Source organism: Eimeria acervulina, genomic scaffold (genome assembly GCF_000499425.1).
Source record: "Eimeria acervulina Houghton genomic scaffold, Eah_scaff148, whole genome shotgun sequence".
In the NCBI taxonomy this organism is placed as follows: domain Eukaryota; phylum Apicomplexa; class Conoidasida; order Eucoccidiorida; family Eimeriidae; genus Eimeria; species Eimeria acervulina.
The window spans coordinates 1,427-28,802 of NW_013549166.1; the positions used below are offsets into that span (position 1 = coordinate 1,427).

Consider the following 27,376-nt stretch of genomic DNA (forward strand, 5'->3'; position numbering starts at 1 on the left):
CTCAGGCGATGCCGTGCCAACTTGACTGCTGGGTGCTAGGGCTACGAGAATTGTGGTTCAGTACACATTCGCAGGAGCCTAGTTCCAAAAGTGCATAACACCGTGCACTGAGCCTTGCGGCTATCCAAAAATTCAGGAAAGAACAAATGACCGGATGGATTATTTTCAACCAGCCGATGGAATGACCTTCCAATAGCGAGACTCATTCCGAGCGCTGGCCGTGGTGCGTCGGTCCGATCAATGTCCTGCACCCAGATATTACTATGCATTCACCTCCTAAGGCCTTTTACGCCTTATGATAATGAAATGAAAATAGGACATTCACCAGAAGCAATGCGGTTGTGGGGTTTCACCCTCCCTCTCTTCCTGCCGTGCCGCAGCAGACTGTGCTCTGTTCTTTTTCCAAAATAGAAAAGCCGCGCTCTCTGGTAACATTTAAAAGCTATTGCAGTTGTTGTCGCAGTAACAACTTGAGGAAATAGTGAGAACTCCTCAGGAATTCTGCGGCTTGAAAATGGTGCTTACCGGTAGCCGTACGGTGGTAGCTTCCGCTAGTGCCAGTCATGCAATGCTACGATGCATTCCTAACAAGATTTGTGCACATCCGCAGGCGCGGAGTTGTTTCCCCTAGGAATTTCTTGATTACCATTCGTGGAAAGTAACACAATTACAAGGGAGCCGCTTCCGCACATTCCCCAGTGACGCGTCGTCTTGCTCACATGCTGGGAACTGCGTGAGGCTCTCGTGCGAATGCGTGGAATTGCCCATAAGCGGAAAGTTGATTTTCATTGGGCCACCATTTCGTCCATGGGAAACTCAAGTAGAGGAGTGTGTTTAAGGAACGGGCTTTGGCATCAGCTATCGGCCAGCGACAATCGAGTCTTTGCTTGCAGTCGGTGACTCGAGGCGTAGGCTAGCAGCTACCCAGGAAAGCATAACATTACTTGGGTGAACATAGCAGCACCGCCTGCAGACATTTTGTTCTCCATCGCATTCTTGAGGGTGCTTCTCCCCTGCGTTCCGCTCTGAACGCACGTCCTCCACTAGGAAGGCACGGCCGAGGAAGAGAGGAAGAGCCCGCATCGTAGGGTTCGGCCAGGGTATCTAACCACGTAGTTCGGGGCATATCTTGATTCCGGGTGGAATACTGGCTTTTCAGGCCGAGCACGTTCACCTACCGATTTTGTGCCTTCGGTCTCAATGTGAGCGGCTCGCGACGTCACAGGAGGCTTCGGGGAGGATCACCCAGCCACTTTTTTCAACTCTTTACCGCTCTACGGGCACACCTACCCTGGAAGTAGATGTGGGTGGCATATGTTAAGAGCTTATAGGAATGGCGGATTCCACGCCGGAAGAGCAGTTTTCGTTGCTCAGTCAGCAGCTTCTGCTGCTGAACCAGCTTCCTCAGCAAGATTACAGTCCGATGACATTAGAATCATCGCCTCCTAAGCCTCATACTCCTCGCGAGAAGCCGCAGATCAGCAGCCCTGCGGATAAAATTCCGCTGGGGTCGTTGGACAGCGGCGGGCCACTGGTTGACCAGGCGTCCATGGACTCTCAGGCATATCCACCGGTAAAGCAGGAGTTGCAAGATGCGACAAATGTCAAGTCTCAGCGGCTTCAGCAGATGCAGATGGCACTGATAGAACACCAGAATCAGTTGCTGCGTCAAAGAGAGCACTTACAGCAGCAGCAGCGACTGCTCCTCCAAAGGTCACAAGAACGCACTGTTGCGCCACACAGCCTCGCTCAATTGTTCGCCGATCTACACGAGGCCCGTCAGCAGCAATATTTGCAGACACAACAACGTGCGGACTCCACGACCTCGGCTCATACGTCTGATGGGCGGGTACTGAGGGCAGGGTGGCGTCATCACTGCAGTAGAGTGCCGAGCAGCGGGGGTGGGATGCAGCTGCCGATGCCCCACGGCGTGGCTGATGACGTCGCGGGCTCAACAGCGAAGCTTGATGGAAAGCCATCGGGAGAACAGGTCCCAGAAGGAGACCCTGGTCTGGAACCTCGTCCCTTAGAGGAGGCCCGTAACCAGCAACACAAGGGGGGACAGCTGGGGCAGTACTCAGAAAACCGAAGACAAATACTCCGAGATGCTGGGCTTCTTGATGCCCGTGCGGTGTTGAGTTGCACTATCAGCGCCCTCCGGTTCAGCAGGAAGAGTGCCCCAGCTGCAGAACCAGAAGACCGGGTGGGCAACAGCACCAGCGAGAGATGCAGTGGCAACACGACGCAGAGTGCTAGCGACGACGGGACCGGAAGTGGATGCCCGACACTTTCGCTAGCGGGCGGACCGCCTGCATCAACCACCACCAACGGGGCAAGGAATCTTCCATATGGGTCGCCGGGGAGTAAAGTCATACAGGTTCACGGCCAACCTCTCCCTCTCACTGTTCTTTGCGCTGGAATTTCCCCTGGAAAGTTATGGCTCCACTGTCTGAGGGTGACCCTCCACGCCAGGCGGTGTGCCATTCGAACCCGCCGCTACTGGAAGGCCTTGGTGCATCTTTTCCCTCGCCGAAGTGCATACTCAACCATGGCAATTTTGTCTGAGGATGATTTGAAAAAGTACAGCAGTATCGGCCCTCGAAGCTCCTCATCACGGGACGCGACAGTTGATGTGGGGTCTTGGGCTGCGCCGAAGGAACCCTTTTGCGACCCGGGCCTTTACTGCCTCATCGATGAAGGTGGCCCAATTCTTGCAGCTTGGGCGGTTGCCCAAGACATTCATGGGCGTTTGCGGCGTTGCTCAGCAATGGTGGATTCAGCTGAAGCTGACACGGCTGACGAGGCATGTATCAAGAGGAAACGCTCGAAGTCTACCGAGAACGCCTCGAAATCTTGCACAGCTGAGAGTCTCGGGGGAGCGTTTTCGAGGGGAAAGGAATGCGTTGGAGCCGAAGGACTTCAGGCCCTAGAGAAGTGGTATGTGAATGTGGCAAAGGAGCCTCTGACTGAGCAACAGATTCGAAGCCTCACGTTGGGTAAGTGATTGGCACTGCCGCATACGGCTCTGTAGAGACTGCCTCCACAGACGAAGTTGTCTGTTACTGTCTACCACTCCTGTACTCTTCTTCAACGAAATATCTGGGCTGATGCACGTCAAGAGATCCTTTTCCTTTCCTCACATGGAACTCATTGGACAATTGCCTTGGGGAAATCTGTGGGGCCCTGCGCGTTGGTTTCAGCCTAGCAGAACAAAGTTGCGGGGATGAGTTGCTGCTATACACACCGAGTTGGTTGGCATTTGTGGTGGCGATGTGGAGATATTTTTCTGCACGACTACGTTGGTATACGCGTGTGTGGCAGCGCCTTGTGGTGTTGCATTGCGCAGCGGAATATGCATCGGTATTTGGCAAATATGCCGAGTGCCTGGTGAGCGCTCTTCAGAAACTCGTCGAGACGCGACGCTCACCATCATATGCAAGCAAGGCTGCTGAAGGATGTGGATGTTCCTGTAGCATTTGTGTTGGTCAGCCATGCCGCATACGCCTGGCTTGGCGGCAGCACCTCATGGCCTTTGAGCTCGCTATAGACAAGACGGCGGCGGCACGTTCTCGTTCAGGTGAGCAGACAGCCAGAGTAGCTCAGGCGTACGTAGGGAAGTTTACCTTATTGCACAGGCTGTGAATCTCTTTGAAGCCATTAAGAGCTGTCCAATTTGGTTTTCGCGCACAGAGTCTTCTGGAGAGGAGTCGGTGGAAGCTGGCGGCCATGGGAGAGGACGGAGCCGTCCCGTTCCAACTTTGCGGAGTCAAAAAGGCCACTGGGAGTGGTGTCGTAAGTGCCCATTGGGGTGCCGCATGCAGCTGCACTTGATTCTGCATGAGCTTTACCAGCCGTTGTCGCTAACAAAGCCGGGTATGCGCAGTGCGCTGGCGCAGTTGCTGATGAGGATGAGGCGGTACGTGGCACTGTCTCCGTTAGGGGTTGAGTTCCTGATGCAACGCTTAAAAGAGATGAGGCTGAGTCCTGCCTCGGGAGCTGGCCCTCATGGTGCTTTCAGCGGCACACCAGAAGGGGATGAGGATGAGTTGAACGAATCCCGTTGCAGTTGGGCAACACGGGACTGGGCCCAGGCTTGCTGGCACCGCAGGCAACAGAATTGCCAAGCGGACATTTCCAGCACTCTGATTGGCAGCAACGATCTCGACAGCAGTGTGGCTAGGCTTTCCATGCTCTCAGCAACGCTGTGGGAGGCACCTGCATCGTCTGCAAGGGGGGTGACGGAAACCGGTTTTTCAGCTGACGACGGCGAACCGGAATGGAGAAAACCGATGCCAAGAACGGAAGCCTCATCCAGAGAAATGCAGGCACTTGCTGACGGAATGGCGCGACAGGATTGCCCCAACATGTTGGGGGGGTCTGGTATTCATGCGTTACGAGTATCTGGACTGTCCGATGTTATGGCGAACCCTGATGATGAGGAGGAGGGTGCTAGAAGCCCTCAGTACAGCTACCCTGTTTCGATTGCGTCTTCGCAAGCGCCTTCTGCTTGTAGCACGCCGCCTCGGCAGTCAAGTCGCCCAAGGTTAGGTCGTTGCTTTGCCCTGCCGCGAAGTGCCCATTCCCAGCAGGCGCAGCGGAGTGACGGGGTGTTCGGATATGCCATTTCTGGACCACCTGAAGAATGCGGACTTTCTGCACAGTCAGACGGCACTGGGCGAGCTGGAAGAGGCGGAACCGCAGAGAGTGAGACACCACTTTGAAGCTGTTCAGACAGCCCACTTAGCCGTATGCTGGGTTGTGGCGGGAAACGAATCGATTACTGCACATGCACATGCATAATGCAGGGTGTAGCATTCGAAGTTTTGTTTAAGACTAGTTTTGTGTGGGCGCTCAGGAGATGAGGTGGGGCGACCTGGGCATGGAATAGATGGGTTTGGGGGAGATGCCCTTGACACTTCTCCTCGTAGGCTTCGTCGCATGCACCGGGCGCGTTTGACGTCCGCGGACCAGCAGGCGGCATCACGACGGCGACGAGTGACGCCTCTGGTACCCTGGTGGTGGGAAGATTATGTCAAGACGGGAGCTGGACAGGACGCAGCCAGGCCAGGCCCAACGGGTAGTAAGGGCGATGGTGCTGCTTCCGATAGCTCGTCGTCTGTGAATTCCACCATCTCACTTGCAGCATCACCTCACGTTTTCCGCATACCCTGCAGAAGTGTTGTGGGCGCGTCTTACTCTAGCGCTGAATTCTTCCCTTGGCAGACCAGTGACACCGGAACAGGGGCCATGCTGGCGCGCTTTTCTGAGGCAGTTGACAGCCAGAGCCGCTCCGGGCTGCTTAGAGGAACCGACCAAGCGAGCAGCTCCGTTAGAGGCGATAGTGTAGACCTGTCGGTCGAACTAATTCATGCGGCTGCCGAGCTGGTCGACAGCATAGAAAGCTGGCCCGTTGAATTTGCAGCGCAACGAGCAGGAGTCGCTACGAAGGCGCATCAAGGCCACGGCCTTGCGTTGGGCGAGCGGATGGATGGAGCACCTTCGGAATACGCTCTACCGGCTTCCGAAACATCTGCGTTATCTGCACCGAGTCCGGCCGGAAGGAAAGCGAAGCCTCCGAAAGGCAGCGAAGGAGGCACTCCAACTGCCGTGCAGTCCAGTAACACCGGAAGCATGCTGACATTCGTTTCGTCCGTTTTATCCGCTCCTACGGACAGTGAGGTAGATAGTCTTAATGGCTTCGAGTTGCTGCAGGGCGCTCTGAGGACTCTATTTGGCTCGGCAGGTCCGTTGGAAGGACCACAGTTAAAGGCCATGGGCATGGGGACCAGCGAGACGGCTTTGGAGAGTACGTGCCTTTACTTGCACACACTGTCGTTGTCAAAGGACACAACACAATGCGTCGAGGGGGAAGTGGCTGGAACAGCCGTCCCACTTCGCTCCCGGTAAACGTGCCCCATTGTTGTGCCTGTGTGGATCGGTTGTAGGGACTGCAGCTGCTCAGAAAGGCGGGGCCTTGCGGGCGACTGATGATGCTTCAGTAACTCAGATGCCAGCAAGAGAGGCAGGTGCAGCAGAGGACGGTCGAACACGTATGGCGGAGGCGCGAGTCGAGTCTGTTCAGCATGGCGGCAGTGCACCTGCACTCGATATGAGTGCTACCACTCCGCTTTTGCGCTCCCTTGCTGCGTCATCGGCACCTCCTGTGGAAAATACACAGGGCCAGTTGCTGGTGGACGACTTCTATGCTCGTCCATTGCTAAAAGGAACATTCTGCTACCGGGATTCGTACGACCCTTTCGAGGACTACACTGACGTCCAGATAAGATGTAGGCCATTTCTGTGGTGCACGGCTTATCATTATGTCCTAGCTACAGGTTAGCCGGTCTATTCCCGCATGCGGATCAGGGGAAGTTTCGCTACTGCAGGGCTGCAGAATCATCCGTTGGGTTTTTGTCCTTTCTGCTTCACAGTGAAGCCTATGAGGGCTTTTGGGCTAAGGCAAGACCGCCCCAGCCGTCACAGGAGACGTTCGTGGAGGCTCTCCTCGCAGAGTGCAGGCAGCTCGCCTCGCGGAAGTTCTCCTGTACCTTCTCGCCCGCAGGGCACGAGTGGAATTGGTTTGAGAAAGCCCATTCAAGAAGGCGCGAGGTGGGTTATCCATGCAGATAATTACGTAGAACAACTTAGCAGAAGACGAACAAGCACTCAAGGTCCCTGCCTAATGCACCTCCGGCACAAGGGAACACATGAGTCAATCGTGTGCTGCGAGCGTTTTCTTAGGGGGAGGGGTTTTGGAGCAATGGCAGAACGCACGGGAACCGTGCGGATCGGAGGCAGGCGTGTGGTGGTTAGGACTGTTGATGACGGGGCTAGTTGGGCTTCTCGCGAACCAAGCGCTGGGGGCCTATCAGATTTCTCCCTCTCTCGATGCAGTATGTCCGTGGACTCGAGCATGTCAAGTCGCGGCGTGAGTGTGTGCAGCAGAGCCACGAGCAATGCAGGTTCTGTTTCAGATGCGTCTATCCAAGGCGGTGGTACACCACAAAGCCCAACACCGCACGAAGGTGCACCTCGCCACAAGCGGGGAAGGAGCCGGCCTCCTCCGGGTGGGCGTGGGAGCGGCGGGGGTGGCAATTCCTCCACTCCCACGGGGGTTTATCTGGATGTTGCGCGCAAGCTTTGGCGCTGCCAGTGGAGGGAAAATGGCCGCTTCAAGACGAAAAGTTTCCCGTTGAACCAGTACAAGACTTTGAAAGAGGCACGACGTGCATGCGTTGTATTTCGGTGCCTAATGGGTGGTTGGGAGGTACAGCCTGCTTGGCTGGGTGATGATGAAGGGGGTGACATTGATATGGAGCAACCCGAAGGTTTTTCAGAACCTTCTGGAAATAGTGCAGGGACGGAAGAAGCAAAATCGACAGCCCCTGCTCCTTGATAAGGGTTGCTTTCCAACAGAGGCTTCGCTGTGACTTAAGTTTTAGATTCCCTACGGGAGCTTCCTGCAGTCTTAGGATAGTTTGTGTGGCCGGTTACCGTGCCCCAATCAACGCATGCGATGGGTTTCCACGTTTTTTCACTCTATTAACGTTCCTGGGCAGTCCCCGCATTTCATTTTCTCTCGTGCAACTAGTAGAGCAAATTATTGTTAATGAACTCCTGCATAGACAAAGCGTAGGCAGGCTTTAGGGTGTTGTCACAAGAGTGGTGGAAAAAAGTAGTCACCTTGAAAATAAGCCGGAGTGCTCATTAGGGAGCGATCGGCTGGAGCGTTTGTTGCCGCTTTCGGAAGGAGCTGTTTAGGTCTCCTACTCTTAGAGCATATCCCAAGCTAATGACACAGCGGTTCGACGGGAACAGGTCCTCCATGCATGACAGATGGACCATGGAGCAATTTCGAAAACTACAGCATCAATATTTCTGTAGAGGGGAATGCTGCAGTCCGCTGCATGGAGAGAGCAGGCTGACTTAAAATCAATGGGGGAGAACAGCGATCAACCACAAATACGAGGCAACGGGCCATCAATAAAGATGCAGTAACCACTGGGAGGGTGTCCCCAACCCAGAATTAGGGAGCGAAGCAAACCATTTAATAAATAGATTTAACCGAAAAACTGCATTTTTACTTGAGTTGCTAGAACTGTCGAGCATGGCGCAGTACAGGATTTCTTGTGGGCCTGCTAACGTCAACAATTGTTTCGGTGTTACAACCCTCAAGCTCCCAATCTACTCCAGTGCCCAACGGTTCTGAGACGTCGCAGTTGAGGAGGTCTCGAAGAGCATCTGGTTCCTGTTCAGCTAACGCACTGGAGTCTCCCAGGGGTTCGGGATCTTCAAAATTTGAGGAAGCCATAGAAACAAGCCGGCTGCTTACTGAAGAGTCAGCTCCTCCCTCGAGATAAAGCGTTCCAGCAGTCGTCGCAGTCAACAAATCAGGCAGAACGTCTGGGTTTCGGCAATTAACGGTCGAAGAGGGCCAAGGCTCTTCTTGGCTGCTGTGCAACGTAGGCAGTGCTTGATGCGCTGTTGGTGCGTCTACTGTAAGCCCTCCCACAGAGAGAGCATATGCCTGAGCCAGGGCTTCTGCATAGGTAGCCACTCCGGGTTCTGGGGACTGTTGGGGCTCTCCCCTCTTGCTGTCAAACGCAGTAGGGGGAAGGATAAGCTCTTCTTGGCCTCCTGAGCCGGGAGGTGCAGCTGCGTGCCTTTCAGGTGGGGTTGAAGCAGTAAGCCCACTCCTCCGCACAGCAGTTCTTAAACGAGCTGCCCTCTGACGGCGAGTTGCCACGCCTATAGACGCCTTACGGTGAACAGACCAGTCCTCGTCTTCGTGGGAAAGAGGCAGTGGAGGCGGCTGGCGGGTTGAAACTGCTCCTGCTGCTGGCCTACTGCGTTGATTTCGGCCGCAGGCGTCTACTTGGGGTGGTAGAGCCCGCAGACCAGTAGCCAAAGAAGCAGCAATGCGCTCCTCTAGGGTGGCTGAACAGGATTCCAAGACCTGCTCTGCATATTCATTGAGGTGGATCTCACCAGTGACAGGATCCAGTTCGCCCCCTTGTAGCAAAGCTGCAGCATATTCCGGATTGGACTTGACAAAGATCTTCAACCCCTCAATGAGATGGAACGCTTCATCTGCGAAAAGGGGCCACCCCTGGATTCGGTTGCGCTCTTCTAAAGCCATTAGTCTGGCCCCAAAGAATCCAAATCGGCTAACTGGGAAGTGTTTCTGCACTTGCTTGTTCTGTTCATTTTTCCAGTAAGAAATCCACCGGATCTGGTTGTGATCAAAGGTCAATCCTTGCACTCGAGGAGTGTATCGCGCTAGGTTTCGATACACCTTGCGCTCACGAAGAGGCAGTCCTCTGCCTGTTCTCGCTGGCTTTGGCCGGGCTTCCTGCTCAGCAGCAGCATCGGCGGAGGCAATGTGATCCCCCAAAGCAGAGGCGTCAGGCGTTTCAGCATTTCCTCTAAGCTTCAACATATTGACTAGACAGGGATGGATGTTCCTACTGACGGTTTCGAATTCACTCCCCTGAAGCAGAAGGCGACGGGACAGGGGAGTCCTTAGTGCCCAGAAGAAACATGCAGTGAAGAAGCATGCCAATCCTGAAATCCCCTCGGATACACAGCCCTAGATGGTTGCCTGAAAGCCGTGGTCAGTTGTAGGTGTTTGATACTTTTGTCCCAACAAGAGATCAAGGCACACCGGAGTGAGCTGCAAAAAAGGCTCCAACGCACGAAATCGTGAACGGCCCTTCGCCAACAGCATCTGCTAGGTAGGGAGAAACAACCTGGGAATACTTTATCAAAAAAAGAACCTAACGCAGCGTGAGTTGGCCAATTTAAACTATACAAGGTGCAGTCGTCACTGCGGAACCACGGCCTCCGCATCTCCCATGGGCCAAACCAATGGTGTTTCGGCAGAGCCAATAACGGCCCCACCTACCCAAATACATTGAAACAAATATGGTTTTAAACACATTTAAAATCAGTTGCTCGATCATTAAGAAGACTACACTCTACGACTGCTGTGGTCAGACGATGGTCAAGCCAGCAGAGGCCGGCGGTGAAGGCAGCAGGCGACAGTGTCCCACCGGCTGAAACGCCGCCCAGCTACGGTGGCCACTATTAGTGAAAGTAACCATAATACACCACTTTTTAAATTGAAATGCTCCACAAACATCTGAATTTGCTCACGTTTGTTCCACCGTATACCCGTAATAGCCCATGAAGCCTTCAGGAAAACATCAAGGCGGGAGTCCTCCCAACCGCCGTCTACACGCATTGCGACAGTCAGGCTCTTGGAAGGGGTCATTGTGCCCACATTCCTACATCTATTGATAAATTCGTTAGTAACACAAGAAGCAAAACTAAACAGAACAAGCAGTATTAAACGCCACCTTTTGGGGCGTACGAGTAACGGCTTGTTCCGGGACACGATTAGGTCGAACAGCCCCGAAGAAACACACTGTATTGAATGCACCACCTTTGCAGAAGAAGTTTTGCTTTCCACATGATTAATTTCCCCGATAAACATGTTCCTTGCAACAGACACCGTTGGCCTCTTGGCTCTCCCTGCCGAAAGTGGTGGCGAACAGCGAGACCTTCCGAGGTTTCGTTCTCACGAAACTCAGCATACCTGACTACAAATATTTGAACCCTCTAAGCAGATAAACCCTTGCAATCGTTTGTGCCTGCTCAAACTTAGAGGAGGCAATGAGCAAGCTGCCAGCCATCCCGGGCAGTTCCGCACCCCCGGGAAGAATGAGGTAGCCATTAACGAGCCTGCCGGGCTCCTTGAGTCACGGTGCTAGCCACCTTCTATGCAAGAAGATTGAAAGAAACACTGTATGAGAGGCAATACAATGATATACTTGCGCCAGCTACATCCTTTTGGAGTCCCCGTGGAGCTCTAAAATGGATGCAGACACAGCGCTGAATAAATCACCTGTACCACTCCCGCCACAATACGGCGGCAGAACAACAGAGGGCATAGCATTCAACATCCCTGCTTTTTGGCAGTCAAATGTTCCAGGACGTTCCGTCTCTAAGATAACACGGTAACGCCTGCACGCGTACCCGGGCCTTGCACTGGCGGCAGACCATCTGGCACGTTTGAGTTTGGAAAAAGATAGTCAGTTTAAAATGTTGGGAATCAGCATACATACATCACTTTTTGGACGTTAAGGCAGCGACAGCTCTCGGGACGTCCGCTGTGACAATCAGCTTTCGAAGACAGCGACCCAAAAAGATGAATTCATTTGTTTCCAACAGCAGACAGCCCACTTCCTGCACGTTCGTTTCCAAAGCAGACACAATCCCCTCATACTACATTGAGACAAGTTCTTAAGGCTAAATATACTCCGGCACAAAGGTGCACCATCAACAATGGCAGATGGACACAGAGAAGCTGGAGGCGAAGGAAGGAACAGCTTGCTTTCCTCGTCAAGATGTTCAGAAATGCTAGTTCCGCCGCAACGCTGTGTCACGAAATTCGGATCATTCAAGGCTTAACCAATTTATTCGGCACTGACTTTCCTGTGTATTAATATATATTCTGACGAACAAATACGTGGTGCTATTTGGGGGCAGCTTTAGCTCGCTGTCAGCGAAACGCGCACCTGTGCGAAGGAGCCCTCAGTGCCGACTAGCACATCGTAACAGATGTCCTGTAGAAGCAGAAAAGGACAGAAAATCTCTGGGGAGTATACAATAGATTGATTGAACGTCGGCAGGTATTAGCTACACTAAAAATAGTGACCTGCCACGTTGCACATGACGCACATCACTGTGGAGTGTGTACGGGGTCTGTGGCGGTGCCTGTCGATGTTTATCTTCAGTTTTAGGCTTCATCGAATCCGGCGTTGCTTCTGCTGTTGCGCTTCCCGATGCTTCTGCTGCTGCTGCTGCTTCTCCGCGTCCACGTGCAGCTCTCCTGCGGGAGGCGTCAGTGAGGAGGCACAAGTGCACGCGGCCACTGCGGCGAATGAGCAGTTTGCCGATACGCCCAGATGGAAGGGCGTGCAGTGGTGTAGGACAGTTTCTTCGAGAGCTGCTGACAGGGTTGGAGCTGCTGGTACTGGTGTTGGTAGTGCTGCTCCTGTGTTGGTGCTCCGCTGCCGTCTGCTGAGTCTGGTTTTGCCCATTTGCCTGCTGTGCCTGCATTGCGGCGATGTCCAGAGACGGCAGAAGCTCCGGAAAACAGAGATGCACAAATTCTCTGTACGTACACACAAGAGCACACTGAGCAGAAAACATCGCACAATGAACAACCCACACGGCAGCAACAACATTAAGGGTTGAAGATTCCGAACGCCTATTTTTGCCTGCGAGTACGAGCAGCTGCAGAAGCATGTCTTTTTCTTCTTGTTTGCTGGTGCTGCCTGTCTGGTGATGTCTTGGGGCGTGTGCAGGACGAACGGCCTGCTGTCTTCTTCCCAGCATTCGCCATTGCCGTCCGTGGAGAACTGATCCTTCAGCAGCAGTGCAGCTGGAGTGTCAGCATAGCTATCTTGCTTGAAGCACTGCAGACTATCTTTTCCATTTGTCGGTGGCGCGGCTGTCGATTCACTGCGCCTCAAGTGGTTAGGGGTGGATGCCGCAGTGTCAATACCCTGCAGCTCATCCAGCTGGTGCGGCTGGCTGCAGCTTCGAAACGTCTCCTTGTCTGTGTCCTGCTTGAGTCGCTCTTGCTGCATGCGCTTCTGTGTTTGATGAATGAAAGGGATGGTGATGGGGAGGAACAGGTGGCCCTGTGATTGATCTAGAGCCAAGCCACTGAGGCTAATGGAGCGTGAGCCCTTCTTCTGTTGCTGCTGCTTTGCACTGCTGCTGCTGTTTTGCAGCGATGAGCTCTGCATCTTTGGCGCAGGCGCCGGGCTGAAATGCCGCATCACCGTCCCCGGAAATTTCGGGCGGTTTGAACGGTCTTGGCCCTGCAGCTCACCAAAAAACGAAGACGAAAAGAGGAGTTTGCCAGAAGTTTTCAGGCCAAAACTCTGTAGAGGAGAGGTTACATGCAGCACTACACCCTGCTGTATATACCTCTCGCCTCGTACTGTTGCTGTCTCTGCGTCAGCTCTCGACACCCTGCGATGCAGCTGCAGTCCCAACCCCAAGCGCTACAGCCTAAACCCTAGAAACAAGCAAGGGCATGCCGTCAAACCGGTGAACCCGCCCAGAGCGAGTGAACCCTGCGTTCATCTGCACGCTGTAATAATAAAAAGACTTACTTGGGGGCTCGGTTGGTGACTGTGCAAAGAACGCAGCAACAAGGCATCTACGCTGAAGGCAGTTGCTCCTTGTGCAGTGGACGGGGAGGCGGTTGTCCCCGCGCCTGTCTCCTGCTTGACAGCTACATTCGGCGTGAACTTTACAGTGCTTCTGTTTCCAACAGCGCTGCTGCTGCTGCTGCTTCCCTGAACTGAAGGGTGCGCAAGGTGTTGTTTCAGTCTCGGATCGCGCAGCTGAAGCGAAGGCATGTGCTGACCGGGGCCCCTAGGGATTCGCAGGGCTGCTGCTGCCATCTGCTGCTGCTCGTGCTGCCGCATAGAAGAGAAGCTGCGAACTCGCACTGCGCGTACACCAGACGGAAAGAAGAGAAATCAAGGAGAGCAATTCCTCCCAACTGAAGAGACGTGACACACTTCTGCTACGGCGTTCTTACTGACGACATTGTTTTATTTGCTTAAAATGATATGCTCTCATTGCGTGTAAATAGCAGCTGAGGGGAGGGGAAGCGCAGCAACAAGGAACGGGGCAAGTTGGAATGAATGACTTACAAGGCTCCTTCTTGGTAGGCGGCAGAGGCTGTCTGTTGTCGCAGCTGCCTTCCATGATCTTCTTCTCGTCAAATAAAGTTAAATTCGGATATTCAGGCAGTGGATAGAGAGTTAAGAGGCGTATGCAAAAAAATAAGCCTTAAAAAACTTACTCTGGTGTGGGACTCAGTGAGCTGGCGAGCCGTCCCTCAACTTCTAGTGATGAGCACGCGAACGGGTAGCAACGGCTCTTCGGATAATTGTCATTTCAATTCCTTAAACTTTTCTTTTAGTGCGGGGAGAAGGTCATCACAGCAGAAGCATTAATTTCATTCCCTGTGGGGCACTTGCATGCGCTCCCGAACGCCTAAGCTCGACCTCAAGTTGAACTAACAAATACATATATTTCACTCAACACAACAGTAAATTGTATATTACATTTACTTGTGTCAAGGGTTTATAAGGTTTCAACATTTGCTGGTGCAGCTGCTACGCCATCGTGTGTTTGTTGTGTAGACGAGGCGATAATCTGAGCAGATAACACTCCACCCATCGCCGACCCTTGTGAAAGCCCCTCCTCATTCACAGTCCACGAAGTTATATGAGGAGAAAATTGGAAAAGTGCCGTAAAGCCCACTTAAAAATCTTTGCATATGCTTTCGTATTCACCCTTTTCAGCTCGGGGTGGTGTTAGGCGAGGAGCAAGACACCACCAGGGTGTGTAGGGGCGGCGAAAGGAAGAGCTAGATGCGGATTTTCGCCATCCTATGCGCCTTTTTCGCCTAGTCTCTCTGATTTGTTTTTCCTCTACTTTTGGGCAAGCTTCTTGCTCTTCTAAATACCGCATTTATAGCTTCCGCAGAAAAGACACGCCCGCCGAAATGGTGGCGAGCGGCGCAGCCAGTCATTTATCATAGCTTTTTTTTTCAGTCCTGCCTTTATCCGTGGAGAATGCAAGGCCTCAAAAAGACTACGAAGGAGAAAACTGCACCTGCGGCTTCAACAGCATCGTCGCGGGAAGTGCGTAGTACGAGTTGAGATGCACAGACCCTGCTCGTGCAGTGCAGCTCTCTAGTATCGACAGGCAGTGGAACTGCTCCTGCATTTTGTATTTGGTGGTGGAAGGGGTGAAATTCAGACACCTGAAGGATATAGCAGGTGCATTCGTTTTCTCCTGTACGTGCTCCTCACGCAACTGGCCTTGAATTCGGTGTACCTGCTGGGTGTGTGCGTGAATGCGTGCAAACAGAAACGACAGCAGGAGTACAGCATTGACTACGAGGCCTACCGCCACTTCGCCTTTTTTGCGGGCCTTTTGCTGCGGGCAAACGCTCCCAAGCCGACGAGCGCAGTGGACCTGGTCAAGTGGTGAGTTTTATGGCTGTCGTAGTTGTGTACGTGCATGAAAGACATGTGTATTTGTGTACATTTTGTCGCAAAATACTCAATTGCTCATAAACACACTAATAGGACTGTACCAAGCTACAGCGATTCTCATTCTTGAGCTGGTTGCAACCCTCATCCAGATATTCGGGGTAGTGGGCATGGCGTTGCGTTAATCATTTGCTGATATAGTCTCTAGGGTGGCGCGAATGTGAACAGGTACCTCACGGAGAAGGCTTACTGCGTTCCCAGGGTGCGTCCAGCACGGCGCATGTGTTTAATAAACCAGTTCAATCTGACTTTCACTCTACTAGACAGTGCTGGCATTAGCACATCAGTAGTGCTATATACTTTGGAGAACGAGCTGAAAGTATCCAGGTTGGCTGAACTTTGTCCTGGTTGCCTCTGTTCAGGATTTGTCGCGACCTCTTGTTCCCAACGTGTATACTACTTTAGTTCATAATCTTATCTTGGACTCTTGCGTGGAGGTGCGTACCTCTAAGATAGCAATAATATATGAAAGCTGCGCCCCCGACACGGACGAAATCTTCATTTGCATGTTCTTTGTTCCCTGGCTATTAAAATTCCTCCTGTCTCGTTTTGCTACATCTTCCTGCATCTGTTTGATTCTTGCTGTTGATTCTAAGAACTGAAACATGGCGAAATAATGCAGCTGCAAAGACGCCATTCTGAATGCTTGTTACGCAAACTTTCTTGGTGCTCCCAGCGTAATCGCCAATCTCCTTTGTTGCGCAGGTCGCCCAAGACTCAGGAGAAGATGGTCACCTTAAGCTGCTCCCTAACAAATATTTTCTGCTGTGGGCGTGGAAAGATTTCGCTTTAGACTTCGACGTCCGCATGCGGGCGACCCCTTTTTGACGCAGCAGTGCAGTGCGCAGGCATGCATGCACGCAACACAATGCATGCAGCCCTTTTCTTTGGAACTGCATTCCCTGCAACACCATATTTGATAACGGTCCATTACGTTGTGACAAGAACAAATCCACAACATAGGTGACCGTGACTAGCAATTCTAGCAGCGCACCGCAGTCAACGATGCACTTCATGCCATGCTGCTTCTTAACAGCACTGTAACGGCATTTAGCGGCACCAATTTGTCTTATTTTCCCCCGTAAATATTTGTTGTCACCCTGAGGAAGGAGTAGACGCGCAACGGTACCTCACGGAGCAGCTAGGCAGTCTCTGTAACCCACAGCTGATGAAGCATCGGCGCTAGTAATTTTGCGGAGAGATAAAATAAATCTTCTGTTTTATCACTCATATCGAGCGATGCTTCTCAAGCAGTTGCCCCCGCGCTGTACATTTGATGGCACCTGAATTACTGCACTTTGGTTCCGTGAGTATAGCTGGAACCGCCAGCTTTCCCGCCAGTAACTCGGCATTCCCTCAGTCCTTGAAAAGAAATACTTCGAAGAAGATTAGCATGAGCAACAAATTTATTCATCTAGCTCTGCGTTCAGTGTCGCGTTTCCCCAGCCTTTGTTCGAATTCTGATATTTAGGTGCTACAGCTGAATATGTGACAAAAGAAGTAATAGGCAGTATCACACTTCAACAGTTTTGTGCCAGAGAGCTTCAAACCAATCCAACACACTACTGATCAACTGAAAAAAGCCGGAATAATATGGAAAAATGACATAAACGATATAAAAAACCAAACCACTAGACGGAACCAAAGAAAATTGTTGAATAGCGTAGGCAATCTCCACGCCCCAGGCTGCAGCGGCAACCACAGGCTCCTTGTAGCCCTGTGTTGTGCGTGAGCAGTGCTTTATAAATTCCCCTTAACGTCCTCAAACGCATACTTTAATTGTATTGACAGTCTCTTGCTAATAATTTGCGCACGTTTCATCATCCGACAGCAACCGAGTTGCTGTGCTAACCAACATGTTGGGATAAGCCATCCATTCGCTAGAGGGAATATACAGAAATGTGGAAAAGAAGGCGAGCAGCAATACAGTTTAAGCCGTACCATTAGGCTTCAAACCACAAAGGGCTTGCAGAAAAGTGCCTAGCAAAGATGAGTTGGCGGTGTTGGGAGTTGCCGTTCAGCGCTGGAAAAATCCCGACACCAAATAGGCTGAAGTGCGTTTGGGTTGAAGAGCATTAAGGCTTTAGCAGGTACACCGCATGGAGGCAGTCAAGTGTCTGCAAAGCTGTTGGAGGGAGCTGGTACGACACATTTCCTCCGCTTCTATCTACAGGCTACTTCTTGTGTTTCTTCTTTTCCTTCTTGTCCTTCTGTTCAAACAGACACGCATCGAAAACGCACCCATTCTCCCTGCTGTTCCACCAAAGCATAAAAACGGATTTATTTGGCAGCACAAAACAGAACACAAGTGGGCAAAATTGCGGGCACTAGATTATTCACAAGTTAGCAACAGAGGTGCTTTCTCAGCGTTTCAAGACAAGCCGAATGCAAGGGCTGCTACTAATTTCAGGTTATAGCTCAAGAAGAAAAGCGACTAACTCAACGGCCTGTTCAAACTGGAGTGACAGGAACAATAAGTGGATGCGGAAGAGCTTTGTGCTGGGTCCTGCTCCTCTTCAGCCTCTCACCTTGTGTTTGTGCTTTCGCTTCTTCTCCTTTTTGCCCTCTTCCTCGTTTGATTCCGCAGCGCTCGCTTCGCTTTCATCATCATCCTCTTCATCTTCAAAGTCTTCATCTGCAGAACACAACCACGCTGGATACTCGATATCTAATTCTTATTTTCAGTCTCTCTCGGTGAAGTGCCAACAGTAAGGTTTCGCAACAGAAAATTTCTTTGAGAGAGAAAAATCCTTCCTAACGCTGGGTCCCCTGTTTTATAGGGCTTGAAAAGACATTGCCACCTGTATCGGATTCTTCCTCTCCACCGTAGTCATCGTCATCTTCGTCAGTTTGTATTTCTGCCTCTTGTAGTCCTCCAGTTCTTGGTGCATTTGAATTCTCGACGTTCTTAATGCGAATTCCCTTTTGCGTTAAGAATTCCACTAAGGGCTGTGCGCAAAACACAGAGGGCACGAAATATCATGCATATGCAAGCAGCAAAACCCCGGTTTCCTTGTTCTGCAGAACAACAGATGCTTCCTCGTTATCTACTACAACTCAATGTCTCCAGGCGCTTCATTGCGCTCAACTGCAGTGCATGCCACCCGTGTCAGACCCAGGATTAAGGGCTTTGACTTGTAGGGTTCAAACTAATTGAGAAGCAGTGAATGCCCAAGCCCGTGCTGCTCGCTTACGGTATACTCGTTGCGGTCAATTGAAGTAAATTCATGCTCAACACCCCCTCGGCAAGAAACTGTAAAGGCAAAGAAACGGTTGGTGGTGCTCGCACCCGTTCTGCTGAACTCCACACTCACCACGTCTTCGAATCTGGAAAACAAGAGACAGAAACCAAACTGACAAAAGCAACTAAGCTAAACATGCTTGAAGAATCGGAGCAAATAAAACACAGGTTTGAAAGATAGCAGAACAGCGTGCGACATATGCATACATACGGCATATATTCATGACTGCTTTTGCATAGGCAGGAATGTAGACAGGTACGCAGCAAAAGCATGCGCCACATGCTTGTACGAATGCGTATATAAACAAAACCAATGGAAGAAACAAATTCCAATGCATTCGAACAAATGAATTAACACACCTCACAAAAATGACGGGCTTGACAATGAACAAGAAAGAACGGTTGAGGGGATAAAGATGGCCGCTCTGCGCTCTGTAGCTGCAGGTAATTCCGTATTGGTTTTTGACGCTTTTAAAGTCGCCAGGAACAATAACACTCTTCCCAATTAGAGATTTCAGAATGCGAGTTATCACGTCGAACGTCTTTCCTGAGAACGAAGGTACGAACAGCAGTGCAAACACGCCCAACAAACACGCCGAACAGGACAAATGCATTGATGACACGAATACTGGCCACAATACCAAGGACAGAAAGAAATATGAACCAGGCGCAGTGGAATCATCGTAGCAGCCTCATGGGCATCCACCTGCACAGCGAATTATTAATTGAAAACGCTGAATGCGAGATCATATATGACGGCAAAAAACCAGCAAAAAGCGACGAAAACAACAACAGAACAAAAGACAAGAACAATACAACGGCAACAAACGTAACAGCAAGAACAACAGCAGCAGCAGCAACAACAGTAGCACACATCAACAAGCAAACTAATACACAAGCACAACAAGCAGCAAACAGCACAAGATCTAGTGATCGAAGCATTAAGAGTATACATATAAGAAAAGCACCTGTGCCTAGCCACCTACCTTCAAGCTGTTTTTCAAGCCCCCTTTCTTTGAGTTCTGCCTCTTCTAGATTGACTTCAACAGAAGTGACATTTTCGCTGTCAAACTGCATAACGACAAAAGGATACGATGTCTGTCCCTGTCGCATCGCGTTGTCCAAAGACAAAATAAAATTCACGTGAGGAGAATTCGGACGAGGCACCAGGAACATCCTGCAAGTCAAACATCAACAATATACATACCTACATGCATAACTATAGATATATATGCATCTATATTTATGCATGTCCATAGGTCTTCTATATATACACGTATATACATATGCAAGTACTGAGATCTGCATAGATATAAATACATATAATTACTTTGTGTCTAACGCTCATATACCTGTACGGATGCATGCATGTACGAATGCAATCTGTGGAGATGCAAATGTACCGTATTTGTATGCATTGCAGCATGTACAGGTATACGTCATACACTGTAAGATACACGCAATATAAAATCTTAACACCTTGTAGATATTCTATATAATATGCAAATGGCATACTGCAACTCGATATACTATTATGCGTATAATATATATACTATCGTATGCATCATGTATATGTCTCGCTCCGTGTTGTAATATATTTTCCCAAAGCATCCAAAAGTTCAGAGCGGAGCACACAAATACGGGTTAACAAATGATATGCAGGCATATATATATGCATATATATATATGCACAAGTACAGAAACACAGATAACGATAGCATGCTTAGCCAACGGGCTGTGCAATAAATATACGTATTGAAATATACGCATGCATATGGATATCCATGAAAAGCTGCTCTAAATGCACACCATGTGCTTGTACACTGCACGTAACCTGCCTACGTATTTACATATGTAACTATTTATTTCTGCACCAACCTGTTGATGTTGGTGTAGAGAATTGTGTAGTCGTAGGACTTTCCGTGGAATTTGAGGGCCCTTCTTCCGATATCGATTTCGTATCTTCCTCTAGGCACCAAAAGTGGTACATCATTCAAAAGAGCGATGCTCTCCATCTTGGTCTCTGCTACTCCGCTCTTCTTCACAAGCTTCTGCAGGAAAAGGAGCAACGGCAAACGACAAAGACGAAATCGGTGACACACGCTCGAGGCAACGCTAGCAACAGATGTTGAAATTACACTTTCCCACGGCCAGCAAGGATCAGTACAACTGTGCAGACGCAAAAAGACAACTTCATCATGAGTATAGACGCTCCTAAATAATCAACAAACAAAAATATACAAAATCAACAGGGAACACACTAATGCTTTCTCAAATAAACAGCATTCTGAATCAAAAGAACGAGAGGAACTAAATAAAAGAAAGATTATTAATAATCAGTACAACAAGCACTTATTGTTGTCGAATTAATTGAATTAAACTGACAGTAGTGATTTGCAAAAAATAACTAACGGCAAAAGAACCAAGTGAAGTAAACTAGTAATTAGTTGTAACAAAAATAATTAATCTATTATTAATTAATACAATTAACTCCAGTGCACCGACCTCCTTCAAACTTTGCAAGTGACTGTCGGTTTCGTCATCGCCTGCTGCAGGCTGAAAGAGACGAATCTCGAGCAGCATATCTTCAGATTGGTCCCTGAAGAAACGAAATATTGAAATATCGAAATACTACATGCAAATAACACAAGAACAGTTCTAATGACAAGAGCAAATACAAATACAACCGACATAGTCATAGCACATACGAAGAAATGCAAACATAGTACGCACATGGAGGAAACAAAATCGGGAATCAAATGAGGAAAGCAAATAAGTGGAAGCACAGAAATATAATTTGCATATCTAAACCGTAAACCCTAAAATGGTAATGAGCAAAATAACATATGGCGAAGGGTGAGATGCAAACAATGAACTGTAGAACAGCTCTAAAGGAAAAGAACCACAGGCGATAAATAATGGCAGAAAAATAAACAAGTGACAAACAAAAAATGAAAAACAACAACTAACAAGCAGAAAACGTAATGAGGAAGCCGCTGCACAGGGGGTGGCGAATAGGCATCTAAACCCATGCAAGCAGCAAGCCGTAAATATTATACGGTATTTTGTTACGAACATACTACAATAAAAATCCCAGACAACCCATAAGCTCTGAATACCTAGTGTACAACAATATACTACGAGCCCCACACAAATCGTGGCAAACCCTGTATCCTCAACCCTAATCTGCAGAGTTACCTCGTATCATCTTGAACCAGTTCAATAGCCAAGTCGTTTTTAGAAGGAGTTGTGACTTGCGCGATGTCTTGCGCATTTACTTCAAACGCAGGGCAGCCGTTTACTGACACATTTAAGTTGTTCCCTAAACATAAAACAGCACCAGCGCCGATATAGAGCGGGTAGTTCATCACGGTACGGTTTGTTGTGTGTGTGCATGCATACACATATATACGCACAGATACACACACGCGAACAAACACATATGTAATATAAATACATATATATATATATATGTATGTCAATGCATGTATAGAGTCCATAGATGTGCAGTTACATCTACTTCTGCCTACATTTGCATGCGAGTAGATCCAAGTGTGCAGACGAACCCAAGCGCACCAAGACGTAAAAAACAAAAACAACTTCAGTGCAAACCACTGGTCGCCCTCTAAAGTTAGCAGTGTAGGGACAGAGCAGGAGAGAACGAGAACGTCAGAGTAAAGAACAAGTACAGATGCAAGAAGACACTTGATAACCAGCAAAGACAAAAGCAACGCAACGCTTGAGAAAGAGAGAAAAAAGACGGAAGGAAGAGACAACAAAGACAGATCTAAGACGATCACTCAAGAAAGACCAAGTAACCAAAGGCGAATCGAAGACAACACTGCAGAGGATATCCAAACGGACCATCCATTGAGACGTCCCCCCAGTGCCATCCCAAGTGCGCAATATTCTTTGAATGCAAATTTAACTTGAAATGCTCCGAAAAATGACGACGAATGTCTTCGTAGTTCTGACAAACACAACCAACAAAATGCCATAGAAAACCCCCATACACATGCAATAATTCATCCTTATATATACATATGTTAGAGAGAGACAGACAGACAGAGAGAGAGGGAGGGAGACAAAGAGAGAGACAGAGAAAGAAAGATAGAGACAGACAGAGGCAGATCTACATCACGTCCACAAGATTGCTCGCCCTGAGCAGGAGCCACTGCACATGAAAACGAAGACAGATGACTTTGGGGTTAGTTGAAGGACAGATTTAAGATAAGCCAAAATAGTACGGAAGAAACCTCAGAAAATACCAAAGAGGTCTGCAGCGCCAGCAGTAGCAGCAGCAGCAGAAAGGAGCACGTCTGCACACGGCTGCGGAAACGGTGCAGAAGGGAGACAGGAACAGCATCACCACTTTTGGTTCCATCAGAAGTGCCACCAGAAACGCCAACAGCAGCAGTGTCTATGAGTTGCAGTACCAGGAAACAGTGAAAGCAGCAGTCGATACAGGAGTCAACGATTAGAATCTCACCACAATTATTACAATGCGGACAGGCCTTTCCCTCCTTACCTTCTTGTGGAATCCGTCAAACATCACGATGCTGTCGTTCTTATGGGGGCCCAGAACAACCTTAAGCTGATAATGATCTGGTCCGCAGTGTATCCACTGTGCATCTGCAACATCAGAACTCTTGTATTGGTAAACCTTTCCGTTTCTTCTGTTCTTCCAGCCAAAAATCTCCCCGCTCATTTTAAAAAGACCCTGTGGTAAACGGGAAAAAGACGAAGAAACGAGAAAATAAGCACAGGCAGCTGACATACACTGGACGCATGCCTTAAAGTGTGCGTAGGCCCGCCGAAGGCGCAGTTGTCTGCAACTACGGAAGGTGTATACGCAGCTGAATACAGCATTGTCCGCGCAATGAATGAAACAAGAGAAGCTAAATGCATTAATTCATTGTTGTATTCTTACAGGATCATTTCTCCCCAACCCCCGAATATTCGCAACCGACACGACCGGCCCACCGGGACCGCCCGGTGGCGTGCCTTGTGACATTTTCGTTGTATGCACAGTTGAAGCTTCTTTGATTAAAAATCCTGCAGTATCTGCAATCCCTCAAATGGCAGTTCTATTTCGCTTCCCGCAGCATCGATGGCGGCCGGCGGTCGAGGGCTGCATGCATGCAGGAGCGCGAACCGACTGCAGCGGGTGAAGGACAAAAAAAGCAAGAACTGATGTCTTGAAATTGCCTTTAATTTAATAAACTAAGTAAAAGAGAAAACAAGAATGAACAAGGTGTACACGCAGACACCAACGCATTGTGTGGCTTTGCCGCATGCAACAGCCGGGTGGTAACGCAGTGGGGTGGTAAACAAACAAATTCAGAGCAATCTAACGCATGCGTATCGAAAAGAAGGCAATTTTTCTCCTCATTTAAAATGAATAATTGCTTATGCGTATACTTCTTACTTTCCTTTCCCATTAGATCACGGAAACATTCGCTGTCTCCTCTGGGGGGCTGATCTGGTCTTCCCCAGCGAGGCAGGGGAACAGGCCCGGGCAAAACTAAGAAATATTAAGCAAGGTAAGCTGTCCATAGAGCCTTGCATCGAGGAATATCAGCCCTTGGTGAACAGAAGTCCAACGGTGGATTCAGAATTACCATGTTATTGATTCCTTGCAGGGCTGCTCCCCGCAGGGGGGTAATCCGTAGCCAGCTGAGCATGCACGGTTAAGGGTTGTGATTATAGAAGTTATGCGTTAAAGAGAGATAAAACGCCATATCCACCGCCATAGCTACGAAATAAGGAAACGAGTTTGGAAATAACTCCGATATTGAACCGAAGGATAGCAAAAGGCTGCTAATTCCGGCCCCGCCAAAAAAGCAATAATTGACAGCAGCCAGCGAATTCGGCTCTTAGGACACGGGGAGGAAGTAGCGCGCAGCGCATCTGATTCTTTCGCAATAAGCAACGGCACACAACTCAAAAGTGTAAGCGTATATGGAGAGGGCTGCGGAGATGGAGAAACCGGATTTCGGAGCAGTGACGGCGCCGAAAGAGGTGATATCTGCACAAGCAGATCCGCCTCTACTTAGCTACGTGCTAATTCAAGTCCTGATTAATGCTCAGGAGTTCTAGCGCTACTTGCCGCAGCTTAGGAAGTGGACCTGATATCGGAAGTTATGACGAGAAGGTGCAACCTACCCGTCTATTTTTTGAGCAGTCTCTGCGACTACGCTTTCAGGATGGCATAGAAGACACGAAAAAAAGCAAAAAACCTGTGCACAATACGAGTGCAATTCAAAAATGGGTCACAGCACCACGACGCGGGGCTCCTATGCTGGGCAAGATCACCATGACATTCTCTTAGGCATGCCGCTGGCAACCCATCTGCAGCCCCCAGTACACATTATTGAGGTCTGCGCGAAGGAATTCACTGAGATACTGGACCTTTCAACTCCCCCACTGGCAATTGAATCCTCTACAGTAGGGCGAGTGGAAGAACTGATGTTAGGCCTGGTTGTTGAAAGCCCTCGCCGGATGGTTGCAACTTATGACTTCCATGCACTGATTGCAGTAGCGCGGGCACGCATGAGAAGAGGACAAGAACGCGAGGATCCGGGAAACAACGTTCAGCAGTCACTTCCAACGCAGGCGACTTGATCTTTGTGGATTCACATGCTCTCCGAAATGCGTAGGAGGGTGAGCAGCCGAAGAAGTTTGCCTTGCGTGGGGTAGGGTTATTTGCCTCTCGGGTTCGGGCGCTAACATACTCACCATCATTACTCATCGTCAAAAACGGCCTAGGCAGGGCTTGATTAAGGGGCTGCCCCGACAGTCGCGGGAGTGAGAAGCGCGGCGGAACTTGGGCCGCATACAGTTATGTGTTAACAACCGGTGTGGCACATGAAAGCGCATCTATGTCTATATCTAGATGGTCTTTGAAATCTGCAACTCGTCTAGTTCTGAAGACCGTTATGCAGATAAGCAATTGCTTTCAAAATTGGGTTTTGCCGCATGTGTAACTTCCAGCAGACCAGCATCCCTACTCTGGGCACCACGGGATGTTAACAAGTCCTATTCACCCAAGGACTACTGCTGTTCAGCTTTTTGAACAAATGCTTGCAGACAGCACTTCTACTGTCGTAAGCTTACTGGGTATGGGATGGAATTCACTGCGTGAGCCGCTGTCCATGCAGTCTCAAGTTGGCTGAGCTTTGTCCAGGACAAACTGGTAGAAAAACTAGGTAGCATCGAGCGTTCTGGCGGCAAGGCGTTCATGGAGGCGCCGCTGGGGGGACGAGACGTATCTATGTTTGGGCAGTTTGGTGTCGGCTTGTACTCGGAAGGTGCTGCGTGACAATATTAAGGGAGTAGCCAAGCCTGTTATTCGTAGTCTTCCTCGGAGAGAGGTGCTAAATCTTTCTGTTTCATGCACGTGGTGACCAGAAGTATGCTGTAAGCTTTCCTTGGCAATAGGACTCTGGCACCTAGACCGAGCACGGACGCATGATAACCGTTAGAGATCATCTACATGGCCAAGAAAGAAGGGCCTCATCCAGTGAGGTTTTGGCAGGTAGATCAAACTTCTCAAGTCAACGAGAGAAAAAAGGCAACGAAAGTCAGAGAGATCACACTCCAATGGTAAAAGCCGAATATGCATTAACTTCCCGTGATGTTTAACCTCGAGAAGGTGATAGAAGAAGAAATCACCTCTTTTTACAAGTCTTCGGTCAATGGCTGGCAAGAACACTGGGCGGTGTCACATTTGGGCACCTGGAATTCAGCCGCTGCAGGGAGAAAGTAGACAAAGTCGTTCTCAGAATCCCCTTGCGTGCGTCAGAACATAGAGTTCGCCTGGACTGCCAACAGGGAATGCATAATGGAGACTCACACGCTGCGAATCAAAACCACGAAGAGCTCCACGTGCAGCTGAATGAGACACTGGATGGGCGGAAGTAGGAGACAATCACGAAAGCAATGCAACAACATTTACACACGAACAAGTTCACGAAAGGGAGTAACAGATGTTGCACGGTCTGTTTGAAGTTGGTAGACGAACACGTACTCGTCCTTAATAAAAGACTGCGCGCATGCAGAGGTATAGCAGTTGCCTACCGTTCTCGTGCAGGCAGCAAAGGCGTTGCATGTGAAGGTGCTGTTCAGCATTGGTTACACTGAGGTGCGCTGCAACACATGCCAGGCCACCTCCTCTCCCCCTGATTGGAGCCTCTAAATCGCTGTACCGAGAATGTCTGGGGACGAGAAAGGAGGGCAGCTGCCTCTCACTAGCTCTTGCCTTGAGTCTTTGTCTCCGCTCGTTTGCCGATTACGAAGGTCGTCCGTTACAGCTTGGGTTTGATAGTTTAAGGTCTATCATTACTGCACGCATTAAGCAGAAAAGCCCTATAATTTCTACCTATGCCAGAGCGTCTTTGTCTATGAGTTCGAAGCCCGCGACTGTACCCCCGAACCTAACCCTAAACACTAAACCCTAGACACTGGGAACCACCAATGGCTACCGAAGGGGCTGTGGAGATCTGTGGTAAGGTTATTGGTTTGTGAGGAGTTGGTAGACAAGGAAAATGCACGAAAATGAACTACTGGCAGTGGGTACGCTTCTGCTGCAGCTAGCCGAGGCGTGGCGTAGTAGAAGGTGGGGGCGAAAATTGTGTTAATGGCATATTATCGAGGCCCGTTTCATTAAATACAGTGGGGGGTTGCGTTTAATAATAATAATAATAGACCATTAGCGTTTTTGCAGCAAAAGTTTCGCTGCACGTACAGCGCAGCAGCAACTGCTGCTTCGGCCCCCCTGCAGCAGAGTCTGCAAAGATAAGGCAGAAAACGAGCAATTAAACTTATTCATCCTGTCTTTTAATGTTATTTATGAACGCCTGCTTCTTAGTACCAAATACCACCTCCTCACCTGGTCTTGCTCCTTTACCCAGCAGCTGCTTGCATGCATAAGAGCTGCAGATACACCCCAGCTGCTGCCTCCCCTTATGGCGCCTTATTTCCC

At 49.7% G+C, this 27,376-nt stretch overlaps 6 protein-coding genes across 6 annotated transcripts; 3 read left to right on the top strand and 3 right to left on the bottom strand.

Moving 5' to 3' along the window:
• Nucleotides 1–1,333: 1,333 nt before the first annotated feature.
• EAH_00021020 (hypothetical protein, conserved) lies at nt 1,334–7,396 on the top strand (the record flags this gene model as incomplete). Its single annotated transcript, XM_013393496.1, has 8 exons — nt 1,334–2,996; nt 3,347–3,387; nt 3,490–3,577; nt 3,691–4,704; nt 4,856–5,806; nt 5,946–6,287; nt 6,432–6,609; nt 6,742–7,396. The coding sequence occupies 8 exons, from the start codon at nt 1,334–1,336 to the stop codon at nt 7,394–7,396; spliced, it is 4,932 nt and encodes a 1,643-aa protein (XP_013248950.1).
• A 696-nt stretch (nt 7,397–8,092) lies between these two features.
• On the bottom strand, nt 8,093–9,439 carry EAH_00021030 (Chromosome III, complete sequence, related; the record flags this gene model as incomplete). Its single annotated transcript, XM_013393497.1, has 1 exon — nt 8,093–9,439. One exon carries the CDS (start codon nt 9,437–9,439, stop codon nt 8,093–8,095), a length of 1,347 nt encoding a protein of 448 aa, XP_013248951.1.
• Nucleotides 9,440–11,552: 2,113 nt separating this feature from the next.
• Nucleotides 11,553–13,794, bottom strand: EAH_00021040 (hypothetical protein, conserved; the record flags this gene model as incomplete). The annotated part of the gene is made up of 5 exons (XM_013393498.1): nt 11,553–11,627; nt 11,743–12,178; nt 12,379–12,893; nt 13,191–13,531; nt 13,740–13,794. 5 exons carry the CDS (start codon nt 13,792–13,794, stop codon nt 11,553–11,555), a joined length of 1,422 nt encoding a protein of 473 aa, XP_013248952.1.
• An 875-nt stretch (nt 13,795–14,669) lies between these two features.
• EAH_00021050 (hypothetical protein, conserved) lies at nt 14,670–15,980 on the top strand (the record flags this gene model as incomplete). The annotated part of the gene is made up of 5 exons (XM_013393499.1): nt 14,670–14,738; nt 14,968–15,086; nt 15,321–15,354; nt 15,515–15,589; nt 15,858–15,980. 5 exons carry the CDS (start codon nt 14,670–14,672, stop codon nt 15,978–15,980), a joined length of 420 nt encoding a protein of 139 aa, XP_013248953.1.
• Nucleotides 15,981–17,326: 1,346 nt separating this feature from the next.
• Nucleotides 17,327–23,407, bottom strand: EAH_00021060 (structure specific recognition protein I, putative; the record flags this gene model as incomplete). Its single annotated transcript, XM_013393500.1, has 12 exons — nt 17,327–17,362; nt 17,681–17,787; nt 17,912–18,101; nt 18,347–18,479; nt 18,754–18,940; nt 19,380–19,570; nt 20,272–20,444; nt 20,899–20,992; nt 21,592–21,694; nt 22,258–22,363; nt 22,922–23,113; nt 23,324–23,407. The coding sequence occupies 12 exons, from the start codon at nt 23,405–23,407 to the stop codon at nt 17,327–17,329; spliced, it is 1,596 nt and encodes a 531-aa protein (XP_013248954.1).
• A 1,253-nt stretch (nt 23,408–24,660) lies between these two features.
• Nucleotides 24,661–25,017, top strand: EAH_00021070 (hypothetical protein; the record flags this gene model as incomplete). Its single annotated transcript, XM_013393501.1, has 1 exon — nt 24,661–25,017. The coding sequence occupies one exon, from the start codon at nt 24,661–24,663 to the stop codon at nt 25,015–25,017; it is 357 nt and encodes a 118-aa protein (XP_013248955.1).
• Between the last annotated feature and the right edge of the window lie 2,359 nt (nt 25,018–27,376).